Source organism: Theropithecus gelada, chromosome 4 (genome assembly GCF_003255815.1).
Source record: "Theropithecus gelada isolate Dixy chromosome 4, Tgel_1.0, whole genome shotgun sequence".
Classification (NCBI taxonomy): Eukaryota; Metazoa; Chordata; class Mammalia; order Primates; family Cercopithecidae; genus Theropithecus; species Theropithecus gelada.
The window spans coordinates 156390523-156417965 of record NC_037671.1 but is presented as its reverse complement, the minus strand read 5'-3'; the positions used below and the strand labels follow the sequence as shown (position 1 = coordinate 156417965).

The following is a 27443-nucleotide window of genomic DNA, read 5'->3' as shown; positions in this document are numbered from 1 at the left end:
AATCTACTTAAGATTCATTTTCAAGAGTCCTAATAGAAGGTCAAAAGGGCCCAGACCAGGGATAACAAATGTTTTTTTCTTTGTGTTCTCATTGTAATCACTCCATTATGTCTACCTAGAACCTCTGTAATAACAAACAGTTTAATCCGGATTTCATGGTAGAGTACCACACCATATCGGTCATTGATGTCTGTCATTGGAAGAGGAAGTAAAGAATAATGGCTTACCCTTGTCTCAACCAAATAAAATGCTGACAGGAAAAGTAGGAAGGGATTCAGTTCAACAACATATCCTAATAGTTTCCTGTTTAGAAACTCTTCTTCCTCATTTTAAGAATAGTGAGTGGCTCACTATTCAGCCTCTAAACTTGGCCACCTTCATTAAACAATTTAAACACTCAAGTAAAATCGTATCTGCATGACCCAACTGAAATGTCACCCTCCCTGTCAGGAAATCATTCTCCTTTGAAATCCTACTATAGCAGTTTAACTGTCCCTCTCTTACATCACTTATCTCTTTCTTCTAATGTTTTACTGGATTTCTAATTGTGCGTACCTTCTATAGTGCACAGCATGGTGAAGGCACTCATGTGTTGAACACCTGAAAGATATAGATGAATCCCAATCTGGCCTAGATCCCAAGCTTTAATTCTCAGGCTCTAATTGCCTATGGGACTTTCCACATCAATACCAATTTCCACAAACTTAAAATGCCTAGCTTTAGCTTATCCTATCTACCAACCAAAAAGTTCTCATTCCTAACTTTCCTCTTTCTGCCTTTTTCCTAATTACCAACATTCAAATCTGATTCATCTTTGAGTTTTCTTTTGGGGTGGGGGCTCTTGTATCCAAGCAGTTACTAAATCCTCTTCATTCTTCGTACCCACCCTCCATGGAAGACTCTTCGTAGTCTTCTCAATATACTCAAATTCTATCCATCCTTCGGAGCACAGCCCTACTTACACCTTATTTTATGAAATCTTTTTTTTTTTTTTTTTTTTTTTTGAGACGGAGTCTCGCTCTGTAGCCCAGGCTGGAGTGCAGTGGCCGGATCTCAGCTCACTGCAAGCTCCGCCTCCCGGGTTTGTGCCATTCTCCTGCCTCAGCCTCCTGAGTAGCTGGGACTACAGGCGCCCGCCACCTCGCCCGGCTAGTTTTTTGTATTTTTAGTAGAGACGGGGTTTCACCGTGTTAGCCAGGATGGTCTCGATCTCCTGACCTCGTGATCCGCCCGTCTCGGCCTCCCAAAGTGCTGGGATTACAGGCTTGAGCCACCGCGCCCGGCCATGAAATCTTTATTGATCATTCCAGCCAAATGTGATTTTAATTTCAAATATTAAATCCTTTTAACATTAATGTAAGTTGATCCCAACTTTGCAACCTCTTTAACTTTTTAGTTTTTAGAATAATTCTTGCATTATTGACTGACTAAATTGCGTGTCTATATCTCATATATAAATTGAAGTTGTATATGAACTCTTTAAAAGCAGGGACAATGTGTTCCTCCTTTGTGCATTCTAAAGAGTTTCTATCATGATACTGTGTGCTTAATAGGTACTCAATATATTTGTTGAATGACTTCAGTAAAACCTAAGTTCCAGGATACATATTTTTTCTATAAGGAATTTATATGCAAGTTGAATTAACTACTTACATATAATCTGCCTTGATCCAAAAAGGATTTTGAGATAGCCTAATAAATGATGTTTAAAAAAAGAATGTTACTTGAACTGCGTGTATTTGTGTGTGCATGTGTATAATCAATTTCACACCTCATGGCTCAAGTTGATGGAATTTTACATGTACATACTCATTCAGAAACATTAATTTAGTGCTAACATTGGGAATAACTTTAAGATTTGTGACCAGAATAAAAATAAGTTCTGGTGTTTCTATTACGTAGTAGAGTGGCTGTAGTTAATAACAATGTATTCTATATTTCAAGACAGCTAGAAGAGAGGACTTTGAGTGTTATTACCACAAAGAAATGATAAACATTTAAAGTAGTAGATATGTTAATTATCCTGATTTCATCAGTATACAAAGTATGCATGCATTTAAACATCCCACTATACCTCATAAATACATACAATTTTCATGTTATAAATAAAAAAAGAAAAAAGAGATTAACAAGATTTCATCTCCTTCATTCTTAGTGAATGTGAATAAAACATATAAATAAAATACATGAGGTATACATATGTTCAACTATGCAGATATATGTTTAAATTGATATTAATTACATAGAGATCAATAGTCTAAGGAAAAGCCTAAAAATGAAGCATTACAACTTTTTCCATGAAACACTTAAGAAAATACATTTTAGAGTCACTTTTATGAGAGCCCAAAAGAGCTCTGACTCATTTTCTCATGTCCTGGACCCTCCCAAAGCATACTCACAGGACAGCTTTCCACGTTGGTAGGTCGGTGAGGGATGACAAAGGGTAGGACGTCCAGCCACCCAGGGCAGTTTTCCGGTGTGTGGCTCTTGTTTTTACAACTGGTCAGCACCACAAAGTAGTGCGTTGGGATGGGAATGTCAGTGTTCACTATATGTCTTACAAAACATAATTGAAAACATGTTTTGATGTTATTATACTTTTGCTTCTAAAGGTGATAAGTGTGTTTACATAGTTTTTTCATATATATGTAAAATAACAATTCATATAATTCTAAGTTTGACAGCATTTTACTATATGCTAGGTACTTTTTAAATAACTTACATGCAAAGTTTTAAGTGCAAAATCTGACTCCACCAAAGGAATACAAGCTGGTATAAATATGCAAATATATATATGAAAAAAACTATGTAAAGACACACACACACACACACACATATATATATATATCTACTTCTAATGGTACTTTGGATTTTTTTTTTTTTAAATAAAGATGGTTTCTCACTTTGTTGCCCAAGCTGGTCTTAAACTCCTGGGCTCAAATGATCCTCCCACCTCAGCCTCTCAGTGTGTTGGCATGACAGGCATGAGACACTGCACCAGGTCAATAAATGTCTTCATATAGTTTTAAAGAAATGCCAAAGTAAAAATATAGTAAAAGAAAGAAAGAAATAAAAACCACAAAGTCTTACATATTTTTTACTCCCATCAGCCAGAATAGAGATTACAGCAGAAGTCCAAGCTTGGTCATTCTAACATGAAAAAATATTAGACTACAAAAAAAAAAAAAAAAAAAAACAGAAAAAAAAGCAGCAGAGCATGATATTCTGCCTCCTGCATTTCCTCATTTTGTTGACTTCATACTTCACAGTAGCGTTTACTAATACAGCAGAAGCTGAGAATGAAGGAGCCCAGATTCCACCTCCAGCCGTGCACTTCCACAAAATGTTTGGACTTTCACTCATCCTTTAATTCTATCATTTACTGAGTTTCCTCAGCTTTCCAAGGATGTGATTCTGTGCTATCAACTTCACAGTGTAGACATGGGGATAAATCCATACAACTGATATGACAGTACTTTGGTTTCAGATAATGAACATCAAAGTGTTTTCAAAAGTTTTAAGTGCAAAATCTGACTCCACCAAAGGAACGCAAGCTGGTATAAATAGAAATGTATTACCGTGATTTAGAACATGGACTCAGAGCCAGGCCGTCCAGGTTCATATTCTGGCTTTACCACTTATTAGTTGCAGAATTTAGATAAGTTGTTTAACCTCAGTTTCTTTTTTTTTTTTTTTTTTTTGAGACGGAGTCTCGCTCTGCTGCCCAGGCTGGAGTGCAGTGGCCAGATCTCAGCTCACTGCAAGCTCTGCTTCCCGGGTTTACGCCATTCTCCTGCCTCAGCCTCCCGAGTAGCATGTGCCACCTCGCCCGGCTAGTTTTTTGTATTTTTTTTTTAGTAGAGACGGGGTTTCACCGTGTTAGCCAGGATGGTCTCGATCTCCTGACCTCGTGATCCGCCCGTCTCGGCCTCCCAAAGTGCTGGGATTACAGGCTTGAGCCACCGCGCCCGGCCAACCTCAGTTTCTTTAACTCTAACTGGGGGCTAATGGAACCTAACTAGGGTATCTTTGCGGTTTAACTGATGTATATGTGAGTTCTTTAAAAAGTACCTAGCATATAGTAAAATGCTGTCAAAGTTAGAATTATTAGAATTAAGAAATTGTGAAAGAAAGAGCCAATACTGAAATATTGATTCAGTATTCATTCAACACTGAAATAAAGAGACATGGTGAAAAAAATAGAAAAAGGCCACACACTTAGTAGTCATAAATGTTACTTTATCAGAAGGTACAGGTAGAAATCATTGCTTTACATAATCTAGGCTTAGTATAGTTGTTTAGTTTGGTCCTTCATATGTTTTGATAATAAAGAGAAATGGTAGATGAAACTTCTCTAAAACTCTATTACTGTGCTCTGCATTCAAAACTAATTCTTAGCAACCTGTTATGACCAGGCTTAGTACTACAATGTAAAGTTTAGTTAGGACTAGTTCTCTGCATCATGAAATTTACCTACATTGTCTCCTGGGAAATACTTTTATGAATTGTTCACTATTCTTGTAAAATTTACCTTAGTCTTTACTTGACTTTTTTCTCATGTATTGTTGGATTGTTTTTATATTCACTGATAGTACATCAAGTTTTCTCTACCTCCTTAGCCTTTACAAAATGTCACGTTATCTTTGCCCATTAATTTAGCAATTTTCCAAATGAAATTTTTGCTAAACTTTTCCAGGAAGTGTTTTCTTTGCCCATTAGTTTAAATTTTTTGCAATATAAGTTTTTCCTAAATATTTAGGAAAATATTTAGATTGAAAATAGTCAACAATAACATTTGTCTATGAATGTATTATGTGATATTTAAAGTATTAAACTTTACTTAAAATATTGGAATTTCCCCTCATGAGACCTATTGATAAATCAAAAAGTCAAACACTTACTTGGTAATTTCCTCTGAAGCATCAAAATGGCCATCATAATTATAATCAAATATTGGTCCACTAACCACATTTACTCCATTTCTTTCTGTGGCGTGTTTTATAAGAAGAACACTGTGGAAGTAGTCCCACATTTCTAAAAAAAATAATAATAAAGTGTTTAAAATGTCTACTTCAGTCGAACGTGACAATATTTTCTATTATAGACAAGTACATTTAAATAGCATGAAATTCTGCTTTAATCATTGTCAGTGGTGATTGGGTAATTCTCCAGAACAGGCTTCACAAGCAAAAATAAACAGCTACATTGATGACAGCTTTTTGTTGTTGTAGTTATAGTCTTGAAATTACAGTTAAATATGCCTCCAAATTTCTCCCTAGGGCTGAGTTGCTTATGGGACAGCGAGTGTTAAAAATAATCAGAACACATATGTTGCCTGATTAATTATTACTCTGGGGATGAACATTTACCTTTCATTTACTTTTAGTGAGTGGCAGTAATCAAATTAAGGGTTAAAAACAAATTATCAGAATTCTAGCAACAAGTCACTCAAAGTCAAAGTTGAAAAGAATCTATGTGAGGGATCCTTCCTGTACCTATATTTAAACCATTAGAACAAAATGACCTTAATATCAGGAACAAATTGCAATTAAAAAAATGTGTTTAGTTTGGAAGTTCAGGGAGTCACTTAACTATTTTAAAATTAATACTCTAAATACATACTTACTTCTGAACTCTTCATACATAGGTACCAAATTGCTCATAATTAAAGCATCATATTGGCTATCAGAAGTTCTATTGATGGCTGCAAAACAAATGGATCTTATTAGATCTAGCTATAAGAGAAAATATGACATACTGCACAATAGGGCTATTACTATTACATATTAGTATAAATTTATTAACAGTCAAAGCACAGAAATAGTACTTTCTAACAGAAGTCATTAATAATGCAGGCAGTTTTATGTCTGTAGTGGGTTGAAGTGTGATCCAAAAAAGCTTCATCCAAGTCCTAACCATTCCTTTCATCCCTGTGAATATAAACTTATTTGGAAATAGGTCTTTGTGGATGTAGCTAGGAGTCTCTAGATGAGACGATCCTGGATTTAGGGGTGGACTGCAAATCCAGTGACTAGTGTCTTAATAAGGAGAAGGAGATTTGGGAAGAGGAGAAACACAGGGGAGAAAGTCTTGTTAAGATGGAGGCAAAGGTTTGAGTGATACCAGTACATGCCAAGGAATGCCTGGAGCTACCAGAAGCTGGGAGAGACAAGGAAGGATTTTCCCCTAGAGCCTTCAAAAACAGCCTGGCTGTCAACACCTTGACTTTAGCCTTCTGATCTCCAGAAATGTGAGATAATACATTTTTGTTTTCACTCAATCTTTTTTGGTAATTTTTCCAGCAGTCCTACGAAACAAACAGAATGCCAGATATATATGCATAGCTATTGGATGTGCACAAAATAATGTTATTATAGATAGCTGTTTTCCAAAATAAAATTTTCTGAAGAAAATGAGTTTTTACTTGATAGAGACTGATATGGTTTGGCTGTGTCCCTCTCAGTCTCATCTTAAATTGTAGCTCCTGTAATTCCCACGTGTTGTGGAGGGACCCGGTGCGAGGTAATTGAATCAAGAGGGCGGGTCTTTCCCATGCTGTTCTCGTGATAGTGAATAAGTCTCACGAGATCTGATGGTTTTATAAAGAGGAGTTCCCCTGCACACACTGTTTCTTGCCTGCCGCCATGTAAGATGTCTCTTTGCTCTTCCTTCGCCTTCCCTAATGATTGTGAGGCATCACCAGCCATGTGGAACTGTGAGTCCATTAAACCCCTTTTCTTTATAAATTATCCAGTCTTGGGTATGCCTTTATTAGTATGAGAACTGACCAATACAGAGACTGCTGAAGGGAACACCACAAATCATGGGCTCTCAGGATTTATGGCTGTGCTGTCCAGCACAGTGAGTGTTCACAGCGAGTGTGCTCTGGAAGCAGACCACCCAGGTGGGAACCCTAGCTCTGCTGCTCACAACTGCACCCCTCGGGCAAAGTGCTGCATCCCTCTGTACTTCGTCTCATGGCATCTGACTCATAGAATTATTGTGAGGATTAAAAGCTGCAAACCTATAAATGTTTATTCAAATCCTTTTTCATTTAATTTCATTTTGGTAAGAATACTTAACATGAGATCTACTCTGTTAACAATTTTTTAAGTACTGTTGACTCTAGATACAATACTGTACAGAAGATCCCCAGAGCTTATTTATCTTGCTTAACTGAAACTTTATGCCCATTAATTAGGAACTCCCCATTTCTCCCTCCCCCAGCCCCCGGCAACCACCATTTCACTCTCTGATTCTATGAATTTGACTATTTTAGATTCTGTAATATATAAGAACATAAATGAAATTTGAGGACATTGAGTGAAATAAGGCAGTCACAGAAACACAAATAGTGCACAATTCCACTTATATTAAGTTTCTATTATAATACTTTTTATACTATAGTAAACTATACTTGGGTATCTTAACTAATTCTTTTTTTTTTAATTACTATTGAGGCAGAGTCTTGCCATTTTACCCAGGCTGATCTCGAGCTCCTGCACTCAAGTGATCCTCCTGCCTCAGCCTCCCGAGTAGGTGGGATTACAGGCATGCACCATCCTGCCTGGGTAACTAATTCTTCAATGAGAGGCCAATGAGTAGACACCAAAAGACATGAAGAAACAAGTAGCTCTTTTTTCTTAAGATTTCACATGGTGTTTATAGTTCTCCGACTCCACAAAAAGCCTCTTCTACCTTTTTAACTAAGCCCTGAAAGTTGGAAAGGCAATCAACATAACATTACCTCTGTTTTAGAGGAAAATAAGAACCTGCTAGTAATAGAACTTCTGTTTTTAATAAATAATTGGAATTTATACTGGAGAGTTAGAAGAGAGTTTCATTTTATCCTTACTATTACTATTTTTTTTTTTTAACTGAAGGTCTTACTATGTTGCCCAGGCTGGTCTCAAACTCCTGAGCCAGTGATCCTCCTGCCTCGACCTTCCAAAGTGCTGGGATTACGAGCATGAGCCACCATGTCTGGCCGTATCCTTAATTTTTTGAGACAAGTTGTTTAATTATTAATTTTATTCCTTGTCAGGCAAACATTTATGTATTAACTAATATCTTACGGCCTAACAGACACAATTTTATACACCAATTTCAAATATTTTATTAATAAAATGTTGCAACTTTTTTTTTTTTTTTTTGAGACAGAATCTCACTCTGTCACCCAGGCTGGAGTCAGTGGCTCAATCTCGGCCCACTGCAGCCTCCGCCTACCAGGTTCAAGCCATTCTCATGCCTCAGCCTCCTGAATAGCTGGTACTACAGGTACATACCAGCAAACCCAGCTAATTTTTCTATTTTTAGTAGAGATGGGACAGGGTTTCACTTATGTTGGCCAGGCTGGTCTCAAACTCCTGATCTAAGGTGATCCACCCACTTTGGCCTCCCAAAGTGCTGGGATTACAGGTGTGAGCCACCGCACCTGGCCTGTTGCAAATTTTTAATGTTTATCACAGGGCTTACATAAATTTGTTACCCCTGATTGTACCTAGATACATAAAACATATCAGTTTATTTATCCTAACTCTGTTAGGAATTTTAAATTGATAACACTACTTGCTTTCATTAAGCCTTTTTGCCCATTATACATTTCAGAATCTTTAAATTACAAATGTCTAAGAAGGTGAAATTGTTGAAAATCTCATAGGCAAGTTAATAAAAATGACATTTCCTGTTGCACAGGGAAGTGGCTTGAGTTTTAGGAAAATCACACTAGCTCTGGCAGGTTCCCAAAAGAGATCCTTTCTGAAAACAACAACAAAAAAAACTTAAATTTCATTTGGCTGCTTCACCTGCAGTTTAAAACTGTTAGCCCTACAGCATGAGCAACAGGCCAAAATTCCAGCCTGATTTCTTATTTTATTTTATTTTATTTTATTAGGTGATCTTCTCTGTATCATTCCAATTTTAGTATATGTTCTGCCAAAGCGAACACCCAGCCTGATTTCTTTTCACGGGCACAGCTGTATTCTCCAGGCAGACCTTAGCTTGGGCAGGAACCAGAAGAAATGGGTTTTTAAATGTTTGTGTCCTTCTGCAAAGAATCTTCAGTTTTAAAATTAAACTTAAACCTGCTGAGCTCTCTAAACATCTGGGCCAGATGAGAGCTGCTGTGTGGGTCCCACTGCAAAATGTCTTAGTCTTTATTACAGCCGCTGTGCTGCTCTGGCCAGCCACAACCACTGGAAGTGTCTCAGGCAGCTAGCTTAGCCCAAGCAGGTAGTTTTGGTGGGGAGTATATGTTTAAGGCATATGCCCACATCCAGCTGATGAGAGCTTTCTAAGCGACTGCTCTAAAAAAGAGTTCTACTAACCAGGAGGATAGAGGAAGCCGTGGGTGATATTCTCGTCTGCTAAATAGAAAGAACATTTTTGGCTCTCAGAAGGAGGAACCCTGACATCAGCCCGCAGACAGTCTGGGACAGTGGGAGGAAGAGGCGATGTGTCTCCCTGTTGAAAGAGAGAGAGAAAAAAATTACGCCCACAATCGCGGCTCACCCATTGCCTTATATGGTTTGTCACTTCCCTAGAATGTTTTTCATTTAAGCTTTTCCTATTTTCTTAGTGAATCAGGTCTAGGCAAGCAATGGGAATGGATGTCTTCAGCAGTGTTTTCTTCTGTGGTTCCCTGCTGGTTAAGGACATCAGGAGGGCAAATCAAATACACCTTGGAAAAAAATATTTGCACAATGAAACCCGAATTGAGAGGAGAGGAATAATGGGAACTATTCCTAAAAACTAAAATCCTTTTCAAGATCTAACTTTTTTGTGGTTATATATATTGTACTTGTAAATAAAAATTGAAAGTAAAATGTATTTACTTTTAAAATACAGATATAAATTAAGTATTAATATATTATTCTTCAGCTGTTCAAGAACTTTTTATCAACCTAAGATTAATTCAAAGAAGGTGTAGTTGTCTAAACAAATTAGTTTTTAATATAAATAAACTTACAGCCATGCTTCATTCCTCACGAAATATAAGAATTTTAAAAATAATTTCTTACGCCCGGCCGGGCGCAGTGGCTCATGCCTGTAATCCCAGCACTTCGAGAGACCAAGGCAGGCGGATCACGAGGTCAGCAGTTCAAGACCAGCCTAGCCAACATGGTGAAAATCCGTCTCTACTAAAAATACAACAATTAGCCAGGTATGGTGGCGGGCGCCTATAATCCCAGCTACTCTGGAGACTGAGTCAGGAGAATCGCTTGAACCCGGCAGGTGGAGGTGAGGTGAGACTGCGCCATTGCACTCTAGCCTGGGTGACGAGGCGAGACTCCATCTGAAATTAACAATAATAATAATAATAATAATAATGTCTTAGGCTAGGCTTGGTGGCTCACGCAAGTAATCCCAGCACGTTAGGAGGTTGAGGTGGGCGGATCACTTGAGGTCAAGAGTTCAAGGTTCAACGTAGTGGAACCCCGTCTCTACTAAATATACAAAACTCAGCCAGGTGTGGTGGTGGGTGCCTGTAATCCCAGCTACTGGGGAGGCTGAGGCATGATAATTGCTTCAACCTGGGAGGTGGAGGTTGCAGTCAGCTGAGATCGTGCCACTGCACTCCAGCCCAGGCAACAGAGCAAGGCTCTGTCTTAAAAAACAGTAATAATTTCTTTGTAACCCTATTTAAAGACTAGTACAATGATTTATTTACCAAGGGGAAATCCTATAAATGTGCTGCCTAACTTATTTAAGGTAATACTATATTATGTGGTCATCATATTTTGATTAGCATATAATCATGGGTAAGTGAACATTTTACTATTTGTTTATTTTTCTCAGACATTTTGATTTGTATGCTCTCTACTGCCTGTAATGGTTATCTTTCTTAATAAAACTTAATAAAAATTTATAAAAAAAATGAAGGTTAAGTTAAATTAGGATGACCTTCCTTTATTCACTGCACTGTGCTGAAAGCAAAATTAGCTACGTTGTCTAAAACCTCTGAGTTCAATTCACAAAGGAAGAGGCAACATACACTGTGTGCTGTCTTTGTAGCCAGGAGAGCACCATGCTGAGGTATAGAACAGGTGGGAGCTGAAGATGAGAAAAGTCCAGAAAAAGCAAGGCAGAGACTGTACTCCCTAACATAATACAAAGCTCTAGCTAGAAAAGATACAGAAGTTGAGAAAACTTCTCAACTTGATTGAACACATACACTTACCTTGCTCCCTTCTAAAATTCCATTAAGAGGACAGTAATAATGAAAACACGTAAGAGATGACAGGGAATATTCAGAAGCTGGAAATCAGATAAATAATAATCTAATTTAGTAGACCAGTAAACACTGACTACCAAGAGCTTATGTTTGGGGAAAGCACCAAGAACGTCCTACTGTAGAACCCCAGAAGGGTAGAACTTGGAGTCCTAAAGACAGGAGTTTGCATAAGGCTGGAAATAGAGGATAGATTGAAAGTCTGCAAAAAGGGCTAGACAGTATGTTTACTCTCTGGAGAGTTTAAACCAGAGGGATGATCAGACTAAAAGACACAAGGCACAGCCAAGAGCAGGTGCACCATACTGAAAACAATTAGATTAAATAAAACTATATGCTGAATAATAAGATTCCCCAATCTCATTGCCCATTTAGCCTGAAAACTTTATATGCTGAGTCAGATTAGAAGTATCCTCTCTTTGGAAAACAACCAGCCTGAAAGGAAACTAGATACTGTCAATTTGGAGTCCTCAACAAAATGGCTGGTTCTCTTCCTGATCAACCTATAGTGAAGCTTATAGACTGGAAAGACCCAGCCATAAAGTTTAGTGCCTAATTCTTAAAATAGAAGATGACAGCCAAGGACCACTAGACACTGGGGAATAAGGGAGAAGAAAAAGAGACAATGTGGAAGCCAGAAGAAAACTCTTTTCTCAGAGAGCTGAGAGTATATATGGCATCCACAAAGAAGGAACAGAGGCAATTTTTAAAAAGGGAAAAGGTAACAGAAAGAGCTCTTGGGATTTCAAAATACGACAGGCAAAATAAAACACTCAATAAGATCTAGAGGATGAAGTTGCAGATGTGACTCAAAAGGTGGAATTAAAGACAAAGAGATGGGAAAAATAGGAAAAATTCAAACACATTAGAGAATCAGACCAGGAAGTCTATTTTTTTTTGAGATGGAATCTCACTCTGTAGCCCAGGCTGGAGTGCAATGGCACAATCTTGGCTCACTACTACCTCTGCCTCCTGGGTTCAACCGATTCTCCTGCCTTAGCTTCCCAAGTAGCTGGGATTACAGGCACGCGCCACCATGCCTGGCTAATTTTTGTATTTTTAGTAGAAACAGGGTTTTGCCATGTTGACAAGGCTGGTCTCAAACTCCTGACCTCAGGTGGTCCGTTTGCCTCAGAGTCCCAAAGTGCTGGGATTACAGGTGTGGGCCACTGCGCTTGGCCTGTCTTACTAATTTTGAAGAAAAATTATTTCTAAAATTCGGAAACCAGCTAAAACACTAATTAAGTATATAGGCAGAGTAAAAACATGTTGAGACCCACAAACTCTCAAGAATCTCTCTTCACCTTTTTCTTTCTCAGGAAGCTCCTGAGTGATATAGTCCACCAAAACAAGAAGTACACCAAGAAAAACGAAGACCTTTGTGCTAAATGAGTTGGATGAGTTCTCACCATTTATTTCACTCTCCTTCAGGTGGCAGAGCTGGAAAGCTAAAAGCATTTGTTTATATTCTTTCAAAAACATATCATAGTACACAGTTCTAAGTGACCAGGTTTCTCCATTTGGTATAAGGGCCACATAAGTATGTTGTAAAATTGGAGAATAAGGAATAGTGACTGCTGACCAAGTTGGTCCCATAGACCCCTGGTATATTGCGAGTTTGATATTTCCTAACACACATCTTTATCGTTGTACTCAAACATTTCACATTAGTAAGTTTTATTTGAAGAAATATACAGTATATAAATGTAGCCCTATATGGATTTTCCATAATGTAAGGAAATTGAGATGCTTAAATTTAACAGTTAAAATTATAAAAATGTTAACAAAGAAAGTCTATTGTAATTTTTAATGAGGCTGTGGCTGTAAAAGTTGTGCTTAAACAACTTAGTTGGTCAAAATATTTATCATGTTCTCAAAGTAGCTTAGACTTTGGGCTGGGGGAAATGAACTGGGATAGCTTCAGCCAGAAAGTACTAAAAACAAAAGTCACATTTTTTGCTAACCGAAAATCTTAAGATTTATTTCTTACATACCAAACTTGAACCCTCAAATAAAAGTGCATCAATATTAGGAATGTGGATGTGGCCTCCTTTATCCAGGCAAGATTTTGCAATAAGCAGCCCTCTAGAAGGATGGAGGGGAGGTACAGGAAGGTCCTTTCTATAATAAAGAAGGCTTTAGTGAACCACCACCACCACCACCCCACACACATAAATAGCTTCAATCCTGCCATCCTGTCAGAGTTCCCTGGAATTTTTGAAGCAACAGGATAGAAAGTCAGGAAAGCAATAAATAGAATTCAGACACTCAGATAAAATATTAACTTCTTAGCTCTCAAAATATTTCTGGAGAAGTAAAGGATGAGTATAGACAGGAACGTGAGCTGCTTGTACTTTTAGTCTGGCATTGAAACAAAGTAGAACTTGAATAGAGTATAAAATTATTTCTATTGAAGTTACAGATGCTTCTTACCTGTAGGCTGAATGTACAAGCTAAAACCTACTTGTTTGAAGATTAAATAGTTACAATTTTGCCTTACGGTAAGGATAATGACTATGTATGTTTTAAATTATTTGGTTGTATGATTTATTTTCTACAGGGAAAAATAATTTTTTCATAGTTCAAAAATGTTTGCAACACACAATAATGCCCCTGTTTTAAAGACTCACAAAATAATCTTTAGAAACAAGAAAAAAAGGCTTTTTAACATGGAAAGATATGGGAGTTATGTGTGTAGATTGACAGACATATAACTATAGGTAGGTAAATAGAGAGAGAGATACATAGGGGGAGAGAGAGGCATTTTTCAAAGTACACTAGATTTCTACTCTGAAAAATTTGATTTCATATTAAATTCTGAAATACCTATTTTAAACAATAATCACAATTCTTGCTCTTATTTTCAGTTTTTCACCTAGCAACAGAAACACTAGTTCATATCTTCCTTCTGAACAGGCCCAGAAGCAAAATCTATGTACATCCTGACTAACCTTAATGGTTTTGAATCAGCTGTTCTAGGACCATGATTTCAAATCACAACTACTTCCCCAGAACTCTTCTGAGATAACAACAAAAATTACAAAACCCACCAAAACCACAGAAAAACAAAAGCTCCACAAATCTTAAAGGCTCAAGCCAATTGGGTCCATGTTCTGAAAAGTGCTTATTTAAAGTCTGATTTTTTGAAACACAGAGCTGATTTACAACATTTTTATGTGAATCCCAAAACATCCTTGTATGTAATTTTCTTGAACCACAACACACTAACAGAGTAATTTCTGAATTAGAAAGCAGAAAATTGCTAGAATTCCATCCTGTCACATGGAGGGAGAAATACACAAGTACTTCTGTGGGATCAGTGAAAGGACAGGAACTTTTGGTAACAAAGAAGCTAGTTTTAAAACAATAACAAAGAAGAATTGTACTAAACTCCTAGCCTGAGCCCACTTAGAATCTCTCCGCCTTTGGTTTCCGCCGAAGCTCATAAAAATTCAAGAATGCAAGACAGCAGGGAAAAGTATTAAAAACATAAACATTCCCTTTAATGCCACACAATCCCTCATACTTGGAATTTTCAAAATAGAAAATTAAATAATAGGACTGACCCTGAGTGTGCCACTCCTCTCGAAAACAGTAACAAAATAGAAGTTATTTTAAGGAATGTTGTATGTTGAAGAAAATCACGAATTGAACATTGTGCATATTAAGAAAGTAATGTTGCCACCAACCATACATATGAACTCAGGTAACTGTTGGTAAAATATTTTCCCACATTGGCAAACAAACATTAGTACTGTTACTAGTGACCACAATTGAACCACTGACAGCAACAGAACTGACTTTCAGAATATACAAAGTTTTAATTAGTAGTAGGAAAATACACTCATTTTTCTCCAAAAATTTTGAATTGGAATAGGAAGAGTAGGTAAACCTATGGAATCAATATTTCCTTTCCATAAAAGCGGTGGTACTCTTAGCAAAAACAGTAATAGTTATAAGTTTGTCATCAGTCTCTGGATCTAAAATACTAAGATTTTCTCTACAAAAACAGCTCCCTGATTATTTACCCGTGTGGTTGGTGGTATAGCTTTGTCATTAAAAGTCTAAAAATAATGGTTGTGGTTAATTCATTCAATGCATTTCATTCAATAAGCACTTACTGGGCAATTCTGTTGTGCTGAGGATATATTAAATAAAATCATCCCTGCCCCAGAGGAGTGTTTGGACTGACTTTTGGCATACTTTAAGTTTTGTTACTTTTTTTTTTTTTTGAGACGCAGTTTCACTTGTTACCAGGATGGACTGTAATGGCGCAATCTCGGCTCACTGCAACCTCCACCTCCCGGGTTCAAGCGATTCTCCTGCCTCAGCCTCCCAAGTAGCTGGGATTACAGGCATATGCCACCCCGCATGCCTAATTTTGTGTTTTTAGTAGAGATGGGGTTTCACCATGTTGGTCAGGCTAGTCTCAAACTCCTGACCTCAGGTGATCTGCCTGCCTCGGCCTCCCAAAGTGCTAGGATTACAGGCATAAGCCACTGCACCTGGCCCTAAGTTTTGTTTTAATTTACATTTTCCTTATTGCCATTGAGATTCAATTGCTTGGTTCCTATCCTTTGTTCACGTAGTAACTAAGATGCTTGTCATTCTGTTGTTGATTGGTGAAAACTTTTTAGCTATTCTGAATCAAATTACTATTCTGGATACTCATAACTTGTTTCTTATGTGCAATGCAAATATATTGTTCCATCTACAACTTTGTTATTTTGTCATACATTAATGTTTATGTAGTGTAATTAATCAATTTCCTCTGCATTTTTAATGTTGTTCTTCTTGTCTCCCAAGAAAGCCTTCTCTATCCCAAGATCATAAAGATATGCACAAAGGGAACATGGACTTGCTATTCCTATTTAGGTCTACAAATTCACCAGCAATTTAATTTTGTATGTGGTGTGAGGTAGGGATCTACTTTTCTTCCTGAAGGGTAGCCAACTGTCCTGGTACTACTTAGTGCAAGAGAGTTTGCCAGACAGTGAAGAGGGCGGGGGCTTTAAACAAGTGGACCTCAACCTTAGCCTGGAGATCTCTGACATAATGCATTTGTCCATGTAAGTCTAGTCTGACTTACTAGAGTTCCAGATCCTTCAGAGAAGAACTATGCCTTATTCACTTTGTGCCTACTATAACACACAGCAAATAGTAATGCACTTGTTAAATAATCAAATAAATACAAAGCCTAGTTATCATCACCTTCTATGTGCACCCATGATGTATATGGGGAATGTTAAATGAATAGTATTCCTCCGTACTTCTGTTGCTTCTGTCCTTTTCTACCTTCCTTACCAATTGGCCAGTTGGCCTGTAAACATTTTCCATTTTCTCCAGGCAAAACACAATGTGTTCCTCTTTTGCACCCATGTAGCACCTATAAAAACCTTTATGTAATACTTGCACATTGTCTTACAAGCTATAGGCCAATGAGTTCCCTCCCTCTGAATCTCTACTGCAAAACAAAATTCAGTTCTTAGAACATGAAAGGATTATAAATATTTCTTGCCTGCATGGATCAGTGGACTCAGGAACTTACCAGCTGAGGGACTGTGTATGAACTCCACATGGGCATCCTCATAGCTTTTCCAAATCCACTGACATATTCCCTGTGGTAAAGGAGACAGTTGTCCATGTTCTTCTGCAGTACCCTAGGCCTCCCAAATGGCAAATTTACTTTCACTGTTGCTGTTACTAAAATTAAAATAACATAAAATAAAAAGATTCATGAAATTAGCAAATGCTTCTTTGCATGTAATAACTACCCATATAATAACTACCACACTCTTATGGCTTATTATATGACAAGTACTCTTAACAAATATTTTACATATTTAACCTCTTTCAATTCTTACAACAATCCTATGTGTAATTATTATTAATAATAATAATAGTGGTGTTACTACTTAATTTTACAGATTATAAAACTAAGGTTTAGATAAGTAAGTTGGCCAAGCAAGAGCCTAAGCAAGGATCTGAAGCCTGCCCTCTGTGATTCCTTATATTTTACAGCTCAGAGGATGTACATGAAGAGGTAAAACCTTCAAAGTCAAAAGTACATACTTTGTAACAAAGATGACCTACTTTAGTAATTGTCATAGGGAAGATGTTGGAATTTTATAAACTTATGTCTTAGAATGTTTATGTCTTTCTAAAACGTATACGTTGAAATCCTAATCCCAAAGGTGATGGTATTAGGAGGTGGCACCTTTAAGAAGTGATTAAGTCATGAGGTAAGACCCCCATGAGCAGGATTAGAGCTTTCATCAAAGAGACCCTAGGGACACCTTCACTCCTTCCACTATATGAGCTCAGAATGAGAAGAAGGCCATTTATGAAGAATCAGGCCGTCATCAGAAATCAAATCTGCTGGCAACTTGATCTTGGGCTTCCCAGCCTCTAGAACTATGAGAAGTAAATTTCTGTTGTTTATAAGCTACCCAGTCTATTGTATCTTGTTATATTAGGATGGAGCAAAAGTAATTGCGGTTTTTGCCATTACTTTTGAGACCAAGTCTTGCTCTGTCACCCAAGCTGGAGTGCAGTGGCATGATCTCAGCTCACTGCAACCTCCATCTCCTGGGTTCAAGTGATTCTCCTACCTCAGCCTCCTCCGGAGTAACTGGGATTACAAGGATGCACCATCATGCCCAGCTAATTTTGTGTGTGTGTGTGTATTTTTAGTAGCGATGGGGGTTTCACCATGTTGGCCAGGCTGGTCTCGAACTCCTCACCTCAAGTGATCTGTCTGCCTCAGCCTCCCAAAGTGCTGGGATTACAGGCATGAGCCACCATGCCCTGCTGGGTTTTGTCATTGCTTTTAATAGAAAAAAACACAATTACTTTTGCACCAACCTAATAGCAACTGGAATGGACTAAAACAACATTCTATTTTATTTATTTACTTTTACTTGTATGCTTCTTAAAAATCCATCAATTAGTGATGGATAAAAAAACCTGCAGGCTATTCATGCCATGGAATAACACTTGGCAGATTATAAGATTATCAAAACAACTAGTACATTTACTGAGCTCTTACCTGTAGACCACGGAAAATATATTAACTCATGTAATCTTGATAGCAACTCTATAAAGTAGGTATCCCTATTTTATAAGCGATGAAACTGAAACAGAGTGAGTTTAGTACAAGAATACTTAAAAGATAACAGGTAATAATAATATTGCTACAGGCCAGGCACAATTGTAAACTCTTTCCATGTATTAACTTTCAAAATTTTTACAACTACATGAGGTGAGTACAGTTATTACAGATGAGAAGACTGAGGCACAGGAAGGCTAAGTGATTTGCCCCAGATCAAACAGCCAGGAAGCACAGAGGTAGTACTCAAACCCAGGCAGCTCAGTCTGCTTACATCTAAGGAAAGGAAATAAGAGAACTGCAGATGAGTCACAACCGCTTCAAGGAATTTGTTTTGTTGTTCCTGGAACCGCTGGAACTACCCCATGCTTATACTGTTGTCATTGTATCTGTTGTGAGGTTTTTTTTTTTGTTTTTTTTTTTGTTTTTTTTGTTTTTACCTTTTGTATATTGGCAATCAAATCTTTATGTTCAGGAACCTCTATCAGCTTATTTTGGAGAGTCCTAAAAGGGCCACGTTGTGTTTTGTTAGGTCTAAATATCAAATACTTAACATGTTTTCTATTGACTTACTTTCTTCTTGGGTGAGATTTAGCATTTGATTCACTTGTTCCAGCTGAATACTCTGCAAGATAACGAGGGATGGGAAAGGGAAGGAAATAAGTCAAAGTAACAGTACCTGTTTTAAAGGGTAATCAAGATTATCTCTGTAGTAATGAATTTAGTGTTATACTGCCAAAGAAGCTAGACTAACTTAAGATTCTGATTCTACCACTATTCAGAAATATAGAGACACTACTGCTCCCTGCACTGTGTGTGTGTGTGTGTGTGTGAGAGAGAGAGAGAGAGAGAGAGACAGAGAGAGAGAGGGAGGGAGAGAGAATTTGCAAAAAGATAATTGATAATGGGGCAAAACATTCTGATCACTGCTGGAATCAATGACTAAGTTGGGTGCCAACATCCCAGTGCTCCTTAAGCTTTAATATGCATACAATCACTTGAGGGTTTTGTTAAAATATGGATTCTGGTTCAGGAAATCTAGGGTAGGGCTTGAGATTCTGCATCTCTAACCAATTTGCAAGTGATGCAGATGCTGGTCCTGGGACCACACTCTGAATAGCAAGAGGCATTCTTCACATAGGACTTGAGGTTTGCGGTCAGATAGAACAAGCTTCTCTGGCCTCAGACAATTTATCTGACTTCTCTGAGCATGCTTTATCTCTAAAATGAGAAACAACATACCCACTAAGTAATGTTATTATTATTTTTTAATGGCAGTTTGATTGAGGTTATCAGGAGCAGTAGGTAGGAAACCCACACCCTTACTCTGATCTTTGCTGTGGATTTGATCTTCATTGAGAAGTTTGCTAGACTTTTGTCCCGTAAAGCCCCTTTGGTTGGTTATTTATTTCTGTGGCATAATGCTATTTTGAAGAATAGAGATTGTGATGTCTTCACCTACTTCTGACTATAAGGAAAAATTCTTACCTGAGGCAGCAGGTGTTTTTATTTAGTTCTACAAACACATTTGGAACTTGCCATCAAATGACCCTGGACATTAATTTTAGCTTGATGGACTCCTGATAACTGGGCTCCAATTTCACTCTGAAATCTCAACCCCATCCAGGTGCTCTGATTCTCACAGGTAGGCTTGGTCCTTATATTTTGAGCTGCTGTTATGACTCCTTGCCCTTGGGCCTCTCCTAGTACTGAAACCTCACCTTATTGAAAGTCTCCTGGAATCTGAAGTCCTGCTCCTGAACTCATCCGAGGGCCTGATCTACTAAAAAGACCTTCCCAGTGTCAACTGTCAGCCAGATTCTTCCCTGCTACCCAAAGGAATACCTTGTGGCACCTACCATAGTGGGTGTGTCAAACAGCAGGCTACAGTCCCTACACCCTCCCAGTTCTTTCTGCTCTAAATAATCAGGCATGAACATCTGATTCATAAACCACAGGAAGAATGGTTTATAAGGATAATTGGAGAGAGCTCGAAGATTACTGTATTGAATGGTGAAGGACAGTTAGTTTATAATGACATTAACAATTACCAAATAGTGCTTTCCGGTTTACAAAGCATATTTCCATACTTAATCTTATAATATATGCATTCTCACTTCTTGCTTCCAGATAAGGTTCAGAGAAACCACATATATTTACTAAGTAAATATCCAAGGCAGAACACAAACCTGGTTGTTGCTACCCCAGTTGTCGGCTACCCAGGTTAAGAATAACTTGCCCCTTTACTTTCTTATGGATGCCTGAAGTTGTTACTTACATTTTGTAGATGAGGGCATAAACAGCTAAGATTATCTGTGGGCAATGGATTAGCAAAGCCACAAACAGAAAACTCTGACACCTCCTCTGCATGGGATGGCTCATAAAAAGGCACTTTCAGAAGATGGTTTAAACTACCACGGGTTCCGTTGTTTGGTGCTGGCTGAATGCGTAGAAGATCTGTTTTTTGAAAAAACAAGTTCAAAGTTGCTTTATACTGGAAAGCAACAACTCCTTTATGGGAGATAGAAAGAAACAAACACCTACTCTTTCACTCCCTTTAATAAATTCTGCTGTAACGAAGCTATGTACTCCATATGCCATTCAGTTTACTGACTTTCTTCTCCATGGTTTCAAACACTAATCTTGCTAAAGAATAGAACTAGCCAGTTCAGCAATGCACCTGTAGTCCCAGCTACTCAAGAAGCTGAGGCAAGGGGCTTGCTTGAGCCTAAGAGTTTGAGGCCAGCTTAGGAGACACTGAAACCCCATCTCTTGAAATAAATGAGGAATAGGAACAGTTGCTGCAGAAGAACCAGAGGAACTTTCATGAACGGTTTCTGTTTCTCCAAAGAAAAGCTTCCTTAAATCACCACTTTGTTTCATAAGCATATCATGATTTTCTAGCATAAAAAGCTATATTCTTAATAAAAACAAGTTTAAATAAATTAAATAATTTATAATCTTCCTTATAGTACATTTAATTATATTAAAGTTCTCTAAAGATAGACACTTTTAAAAAATGGAACTAGTGAATTTTGCTTAATATTCAGAGAGGTTTTTTCATTTTTTTCTATGAAAATATATAATACAAAATACAATTGTATGTTTCATAGAAACATATAATTTGCATGTTTGTGTGTTTCTATGAAACATAAATATTTTACCAACATAGCCTTTTAAATAATTCCTGCCGACTGCCTGCCACTAACAGATCGCTCCTGGAACTGCAGTCCTATCTAGTTCCTTTTAGCCAGTTCTGCAAAGGGACGAGAGTCCAGACCATAAACCTAGCCGTGCGGATCAAGAATGTAAGTTTTTGGGTTTTTTTGTTTTTGTTTTTTGTTTTTTTTTTTTTTTGAGACGGAGTCTCGCTCTGTCGCCCAGGCGGGAGTGCAGTGGCCGAGAATGTAAGTTTTTAAGGCTACAACACACCATTTTAAAAACTGATAGCCGGGCAAGGTGGAGGGCGCCTGTAGTCCCAGCTACTCCAGAGGCTGAGGCAGGAGAATGGCGTGAACCCGGGAGGCGGAGCTTGCAGTGAGCTGAAATCCGGCCACTGCACTCCAGCCTGGGCGGCAGAGTGAGACTCTGTCTCAAAACAAAAACAAAAACAAAAACAAAACTGAATACCTTTTGGTCTCTAAGTCACATTCAATTACCACAAAGCAATGACAAGATTAAGAGAGACAGTTGTAAGCATGTTTATGTCCAAATTTCTAAAGCTAACAGTGAAATTGCAGCTTACTCATTGCCTTGCTGGGTAAATAAATGATTTGTTAATACAATGGCCTGCAGCAAGCACGCAGGTAAGAAGGTAGGTTAGGCTTCCTAAAATCCTAATGCTTTAAGGTTTTTCTAACATTGAGTATGATAACAAGTGTCTATCCAGCTAGGACTTTTTCCCCATATTTTTATGCCAGAGAGCTTCTCTCTGTAATTACAAGAAAATATTTGGGTTTTTAGGTATGTTTCTCTTGCTTTGAAAAGTTGGAAGTATTATTTACCTAAGTTTTATTAAGTTAAATTATCATCTAGTAACTAACTAACAGAAAAGGTTGGTGTTCTGAGATCTAAAGTTTATCATTACTGGCTGGGCTTGGTGACTCATGCCTGTAATCCTAGCACTTTGGGAGGCCAAGGTGGGCAGATCGCTTGAGGTCAGGAGTTCGAGACCAGTCTGGCCAACATGGTGAAATACCATCTCTACAAAAAAACACAAAAAAATGTAGCCGGGCCTGGCAGTTCACGCCTGTAATCCCAGTTACTTGGGAAGCTGAGACAGGAGAATAATTTGAACCTGGGAGGCAGAGGTTGCAGTGAGCCGGGATCACATCACTGCACTCCAGTCTGGGTGACAGAGCAAGACTGCATCTCAAAAATAAAAATAAAGTTTATCTGGCCGGGCGCGGTGGCTCATCCCTGTAATCCCAGCACTTTGGGAGGCCGAGGCGGGTGGATCACGAGGTCAGGAGATCGAGACCATCCTGGCTAACATGGTGAAACCCCGTCTCTACTAAAAATACAAAAAACTAGCCGGGCGTGGTGGCGGGCGCCTGTAGTCCCAGCTACTCGGAGGCTGAGGCAGGAGAATGGCGTAAACCCGGGAGGCGGAGCTTGCAGTGAGCCGAGATCGTGCCACTGCACTCCAGCCTGGGTGACACAGCGAGACTCCGTCTCAAAAAAAATAAATAAATAAATAAAAAATAAAGTTTATCATTACTAGTAAAACAAAAAGAATTCACTCTTACAGCTGAATAAGTCTGAATAATGAATAATTCTTCCTCATCTTTTTTATTGTCTGCCTTCTCACTACAGAGCATCCAGGCTCTGGGATTCAGTTTGCTACCAATTTCAAATTACATATATTTAAAACTATCCATATTTTGTTGGCAAACTTATTTAAATATACTTACCACACATTAGGTTATAGACTTCAATATTTTCAAATGGTTCAACCTCAGTCTTCTCTTTAAAACTGGGTCCATGTGCCAGAAAGATAGCCTAGGTGGTAATAGTCATATTATTATTAGATGTCATTTAAATTCAAAACCAAATATAGGAAGAGACACAATTTTCCTTCTGTAACTACTCTCCTATTTGTATTAGGCCTCTGTAGGGATTTTTTTTTTAGTTTTGAAAATGATTTTCATATTTTGCCACCTGTAATGTTGTACCAATCCCAATCAAATATAGTCAATGCTATATTTACTTCTATCTCTACCTACCTCCATAGCACCTCATATACCAATAAAGTAGGAGAATACAAACAATAGCACACAAGCAGTATCAGCATAATTCTGCAATATGAGCACAATATTTAGTAGAAATTTAATCATATAACATCATATTATCTTTTCATACTGTTTCATATCATTAATCAAATATGTTAATACATGATACAAAAATGTTAACTTTTTTTTTTTTTAGATGAAGTCTAACTTCCTGATCCACTTATACTTCTCTCTTTCACTTTTGGGATAAAAAGACCTAAATATTTTGGTTTACACTGAATTAATTAATGTTAACTTGATTGTATTATTTATAACAGATCAAATTATTTTAGACTATAAACAATTAGAAGAAAAATATCAAACATAGATAAGCAATTATGTTTTGGTAACAGGTCTGTGTGTATATACATACATATATTAAGATAATCATCAAAGAATTGGAGGCATAGATTTTTCTTGCAATAATTAATTTAACTATTATATAGTACCCCAAGTAATAGTAAAGCTCTTTCTCCAGAGATTGTTTTCAAATATTTACAAAAAGATATAACTCACCATGGCAATGTTATAATAAAAAGAAACATATTCATAAAAGGCCTAACACATTTTTTTTTCTATTTGGAAAGGAGTGTGTGTGTGTGTGTTTGTGTGTGACAAATGGAAGTAGATGAGATAACCAGGTTGCAAAGCTTTACCTATGGGGGATTATCAGCTGCCTTCTACTCATAGACTCAGGCACACTCCCAATTTTGGCCCTTTTCAGTGGCTGTTTCTTCTGCCTGGGACACTTGTCTCCTGAATATTTGAAAGGCAAATTCTTTTACCTTTTTCAAGTGTCTGCTCAATGTCAACTCAATGACTCTTACTCTTTCCACCCTATTTAACGTTGCTCACTGCCCCCAGGGTACCCCCAAATACTCCCAATTTCTCCCTTACTCTCCTTTACTTTTTCTTTATTTCCCACAGTATTTATCATCTGACATAACAAATAATATATTATTTTATTATTCCTACTGTCTGTATCCCCCTCTTAGAATAAAAGCTTCATGAGGGCAGGATCTTAATCTGTTTTGTTCACAGATGTATTCAAGAGTCTTGGACATTGCCTATGATAAAATAGGTGTGCAATAAACATCTGTTTTAAAAAAGCAGTAACTAGGCTTAACACCTGAGTAATGAAATAATCTGTATGACCAACCCCCATGACAGATGTTTACCTATGTAACAAACCTGCTCATTCTGCACATGTACCCCTGAACTTAAAATAAAAGTTAAAAAAAAACTGTAAGTTACCTCCATGCTCCTAAACTCATTGTTATAACCATGGTTGCCTCCTCCACAATTTGTATTTGATTTACTCCTATAAAGAAAAAATATTATTACATACTGATCAATATATTGATATGAGATCATATTGTAAGCTTTAATGAATTTTATATAGTTTCTGTAAAATTTTTATAAGTAAATTTTTAATCAGCAACAGAATAATATATTTTTCTATCAACAATAGAATAAGTAAATTTTTATATCAACAACAAATAAATATATTTATTTTCATGCTCAAATTCATAACCATAATGGAACAAACAGAAGGGTATGAGAGAAGAAAGGAAAATTCCAGGATCTATAAATAGAATTCAAAAGTCTCTGACTGATAGATACTGACCAAAAGCTAGTAATAAAGGTACAGATTTTTTAAAAAGTGAATTTGTCTTCAAGCCCATGTGTACCTTTACACATCAACGACTACATGCTGAAGAATAGTTTGGTTAATATGTTATTTTAGCATTTCAATGCTTTAGGAATAAATCTTTGCAACTGGGGAAAAATAGCAATTTCTGTTTTCCAGTGAAGATGTCTAGGAAAATAATATGAAAGCATGAATAAAGAATAGGCAGGGCAAATTAATTATAATCCAGTCATGTGTTGCTTAAGGGCAGGAATATGTTCTGAGAAATGCATTCTTACACAAGTTCATCATTGTGGAAACATCACAGAGTACACTTACACAAGCCTGGATGGTACAGCCTTCTATACACCTGGGCTATGTGGTCTAGCCTATTGCTCCTAGCTACAAACCTGTACAGCATGTTACTGTACTGAATACCGTAGGCAGTTGTAACACAATGGCAAGGATTTGTATATCCTAAGTACATGTAAACATAGAAAAGTTATAGTAGAAATATAGTATTATAATATTATGGGACCACCATCACATAAGCAGTTCGTTGTTGACCAAAATGTTGTTATACAACACATAACTGTACTTGGTAAAAAGAAGCTAGTATATTCCGTAAATTCAGAGACTATTATTATATAATGTTTACCTTTGTGATTTTCTTCCATAGGCTGTTGCTTTATTATTTGAATAACTTTTCAAATTTAATTAATTCGCTTTTGCCTACATTTTAATACTGTTTTGAATTGAGCAGTATTAAAAATTTTATAAGTAGCTGTTTTTCATATTTGGAAAATAGCAATAAATAATCCTAGATCTTTTAAAGCAACAGTGTTATACTGGGTCAAATTTGGTCTCTGAAGGGAACAAAGGACTCCTATTTCCAAAGGCTGGCCCTAAAAGGTTTCTCTCATTTGCTTCCCCACCCCAACCTCTCACCCCAACGGCAAACACACACACACACACACACACACACACACACAGACACACACACACAAACACACAGACACCACAGGGTTTCTGTTTTTACAAACTCGACTAACGACAGGACAGTAATTTAGTGTTTTTTAAAAATATATTAAACATAAAAACATTTAAAAAATTCATAACTGACTCTAATTCAGTTTAAATAGAAAATAAAAATAAATCACAAATTAAAAAATAAATCACAACTCTGACCAGGCCACACTCACTCAACTCTACCCAATAGAGCGAAGAAAAGAGACACCAGGTAAGTACCTGGAATGGGGAAAGCAAGACAAGTCCTGCTTCCTAAGGAAATTACGTTTGATACCCTAAGGATGTCACTTCATGTCCTTATCTTAGTTAATTTCAATAAAATTGTTGGCATGAAACTATGACAACAATAGGCTTTATTTCTTTGTTTGTTTGTTTGTTTTTGAGACTAAGTCTCGCTCTGTCGCCCAGGCTGGAGTAAAGTGGTGTGATCTTGGCTCACTGCAACCTCTGCCTCCTGGGTTCAAGCAATTCTCCTGCCTCAGCCTCCCGAGTAGCTGGGACTACAGGCATGTACCACCACACCCAACTAATATTTTTGTGTTTTTAGTAGAGACAGGGTTTTGCCATGTTGGCCAGCTGGTCTGGAACTCCTAACCTCAAGTGTTCCACCTACCTCAGCCTCTCAAAGTGCTGGGATTACAGGTGTGAGCCACCATGCCCAGCCCGAACAATAGGTTTTAAAAAGTGTTTTTATTCTCAGCTGGGAATGGTGGCTCACACCTGTAATCCCAGCACTTCAGGAATCCAAAGTGGGTGGATTGCTTGAGCCTAGGAGCTAGAGACCAGCCTGGACAACATAGCAAGACTCCATCTCTCTTTTGTTTTTGAGACGCAGTTTCACTCTTGTTGCCCAGGCTGGAGTGCAATGGCATGATCTTGGCTCACCGCAACCTCAGCCTCCTGGGTTCAAGCAATTTTCCTGCCTCAGCTTCCCGAGTAGCTGGGACTACAGGCATATGCCACCATTCCTGGCTAATTTTGTATTTTTAGTAGAGATGGAGTTTCTCCATGTTGGTCAGGCTGGTCTCGAACTCCCAACCTCAAGTGATCTGCCCCCCTCAGCCTCCCGAAGTGCTGGGATTACAGGCATGAGCCACCACGCCCGGCCTCTATTTTTTAAATTATTAATAAATAAATGTTTTTATTCTTACTGCATAGATATTTGGTTTTCCAATA

General features: G+C 37.6%; 1 protein-coding gene across 1 annotated transcript in view; it reads right to left on the bottom strand.

Moving 5' to 3' along the window:
* The window catches only part of ENPP3 (ectonucleotide pyrophosphatase/phosphodiesterase 3), a 93612-nt gene that overhangs the window by 4938 nt on the left and 61231 nt on the right, over window positions 1-27443 (bottom strand). Inside the window, exons 15-23 of the mRNA XM_025382382.1 lie at window positions 24863-24929; window positions 23252-23339; window positions 20617-20795; window positions 18912-18963; window positions 16779-16933; window positions 9327-9462; window positions 5627-5704; window positions 4902-5034; window positions 2400-2556 (exon numbers count right to left, since the gene is read on the bottom strand). Of these exons, the coding sequence (XP_025238167.1) occupies window positions 2400-2556; window positions 4902-5034; window positions 5627-5704; window positions 9327-9462; window positions 16779-16933; window positions 18912-18963; window positions 20617-20795; window positions 23252-23339; window positions 24863-24929 (1045 nt within the window). The remainder of the gene's footprint in view (window positions 1-2399; window positions 2557-4901; window positions 5035-5626; window positions 5705-9326; window positions 9463-16778; window positions 16934-18911; window positions 18964-20616; window positions 20796-23251; window positions 23340-24862; window positions 24930-27443) is intronic.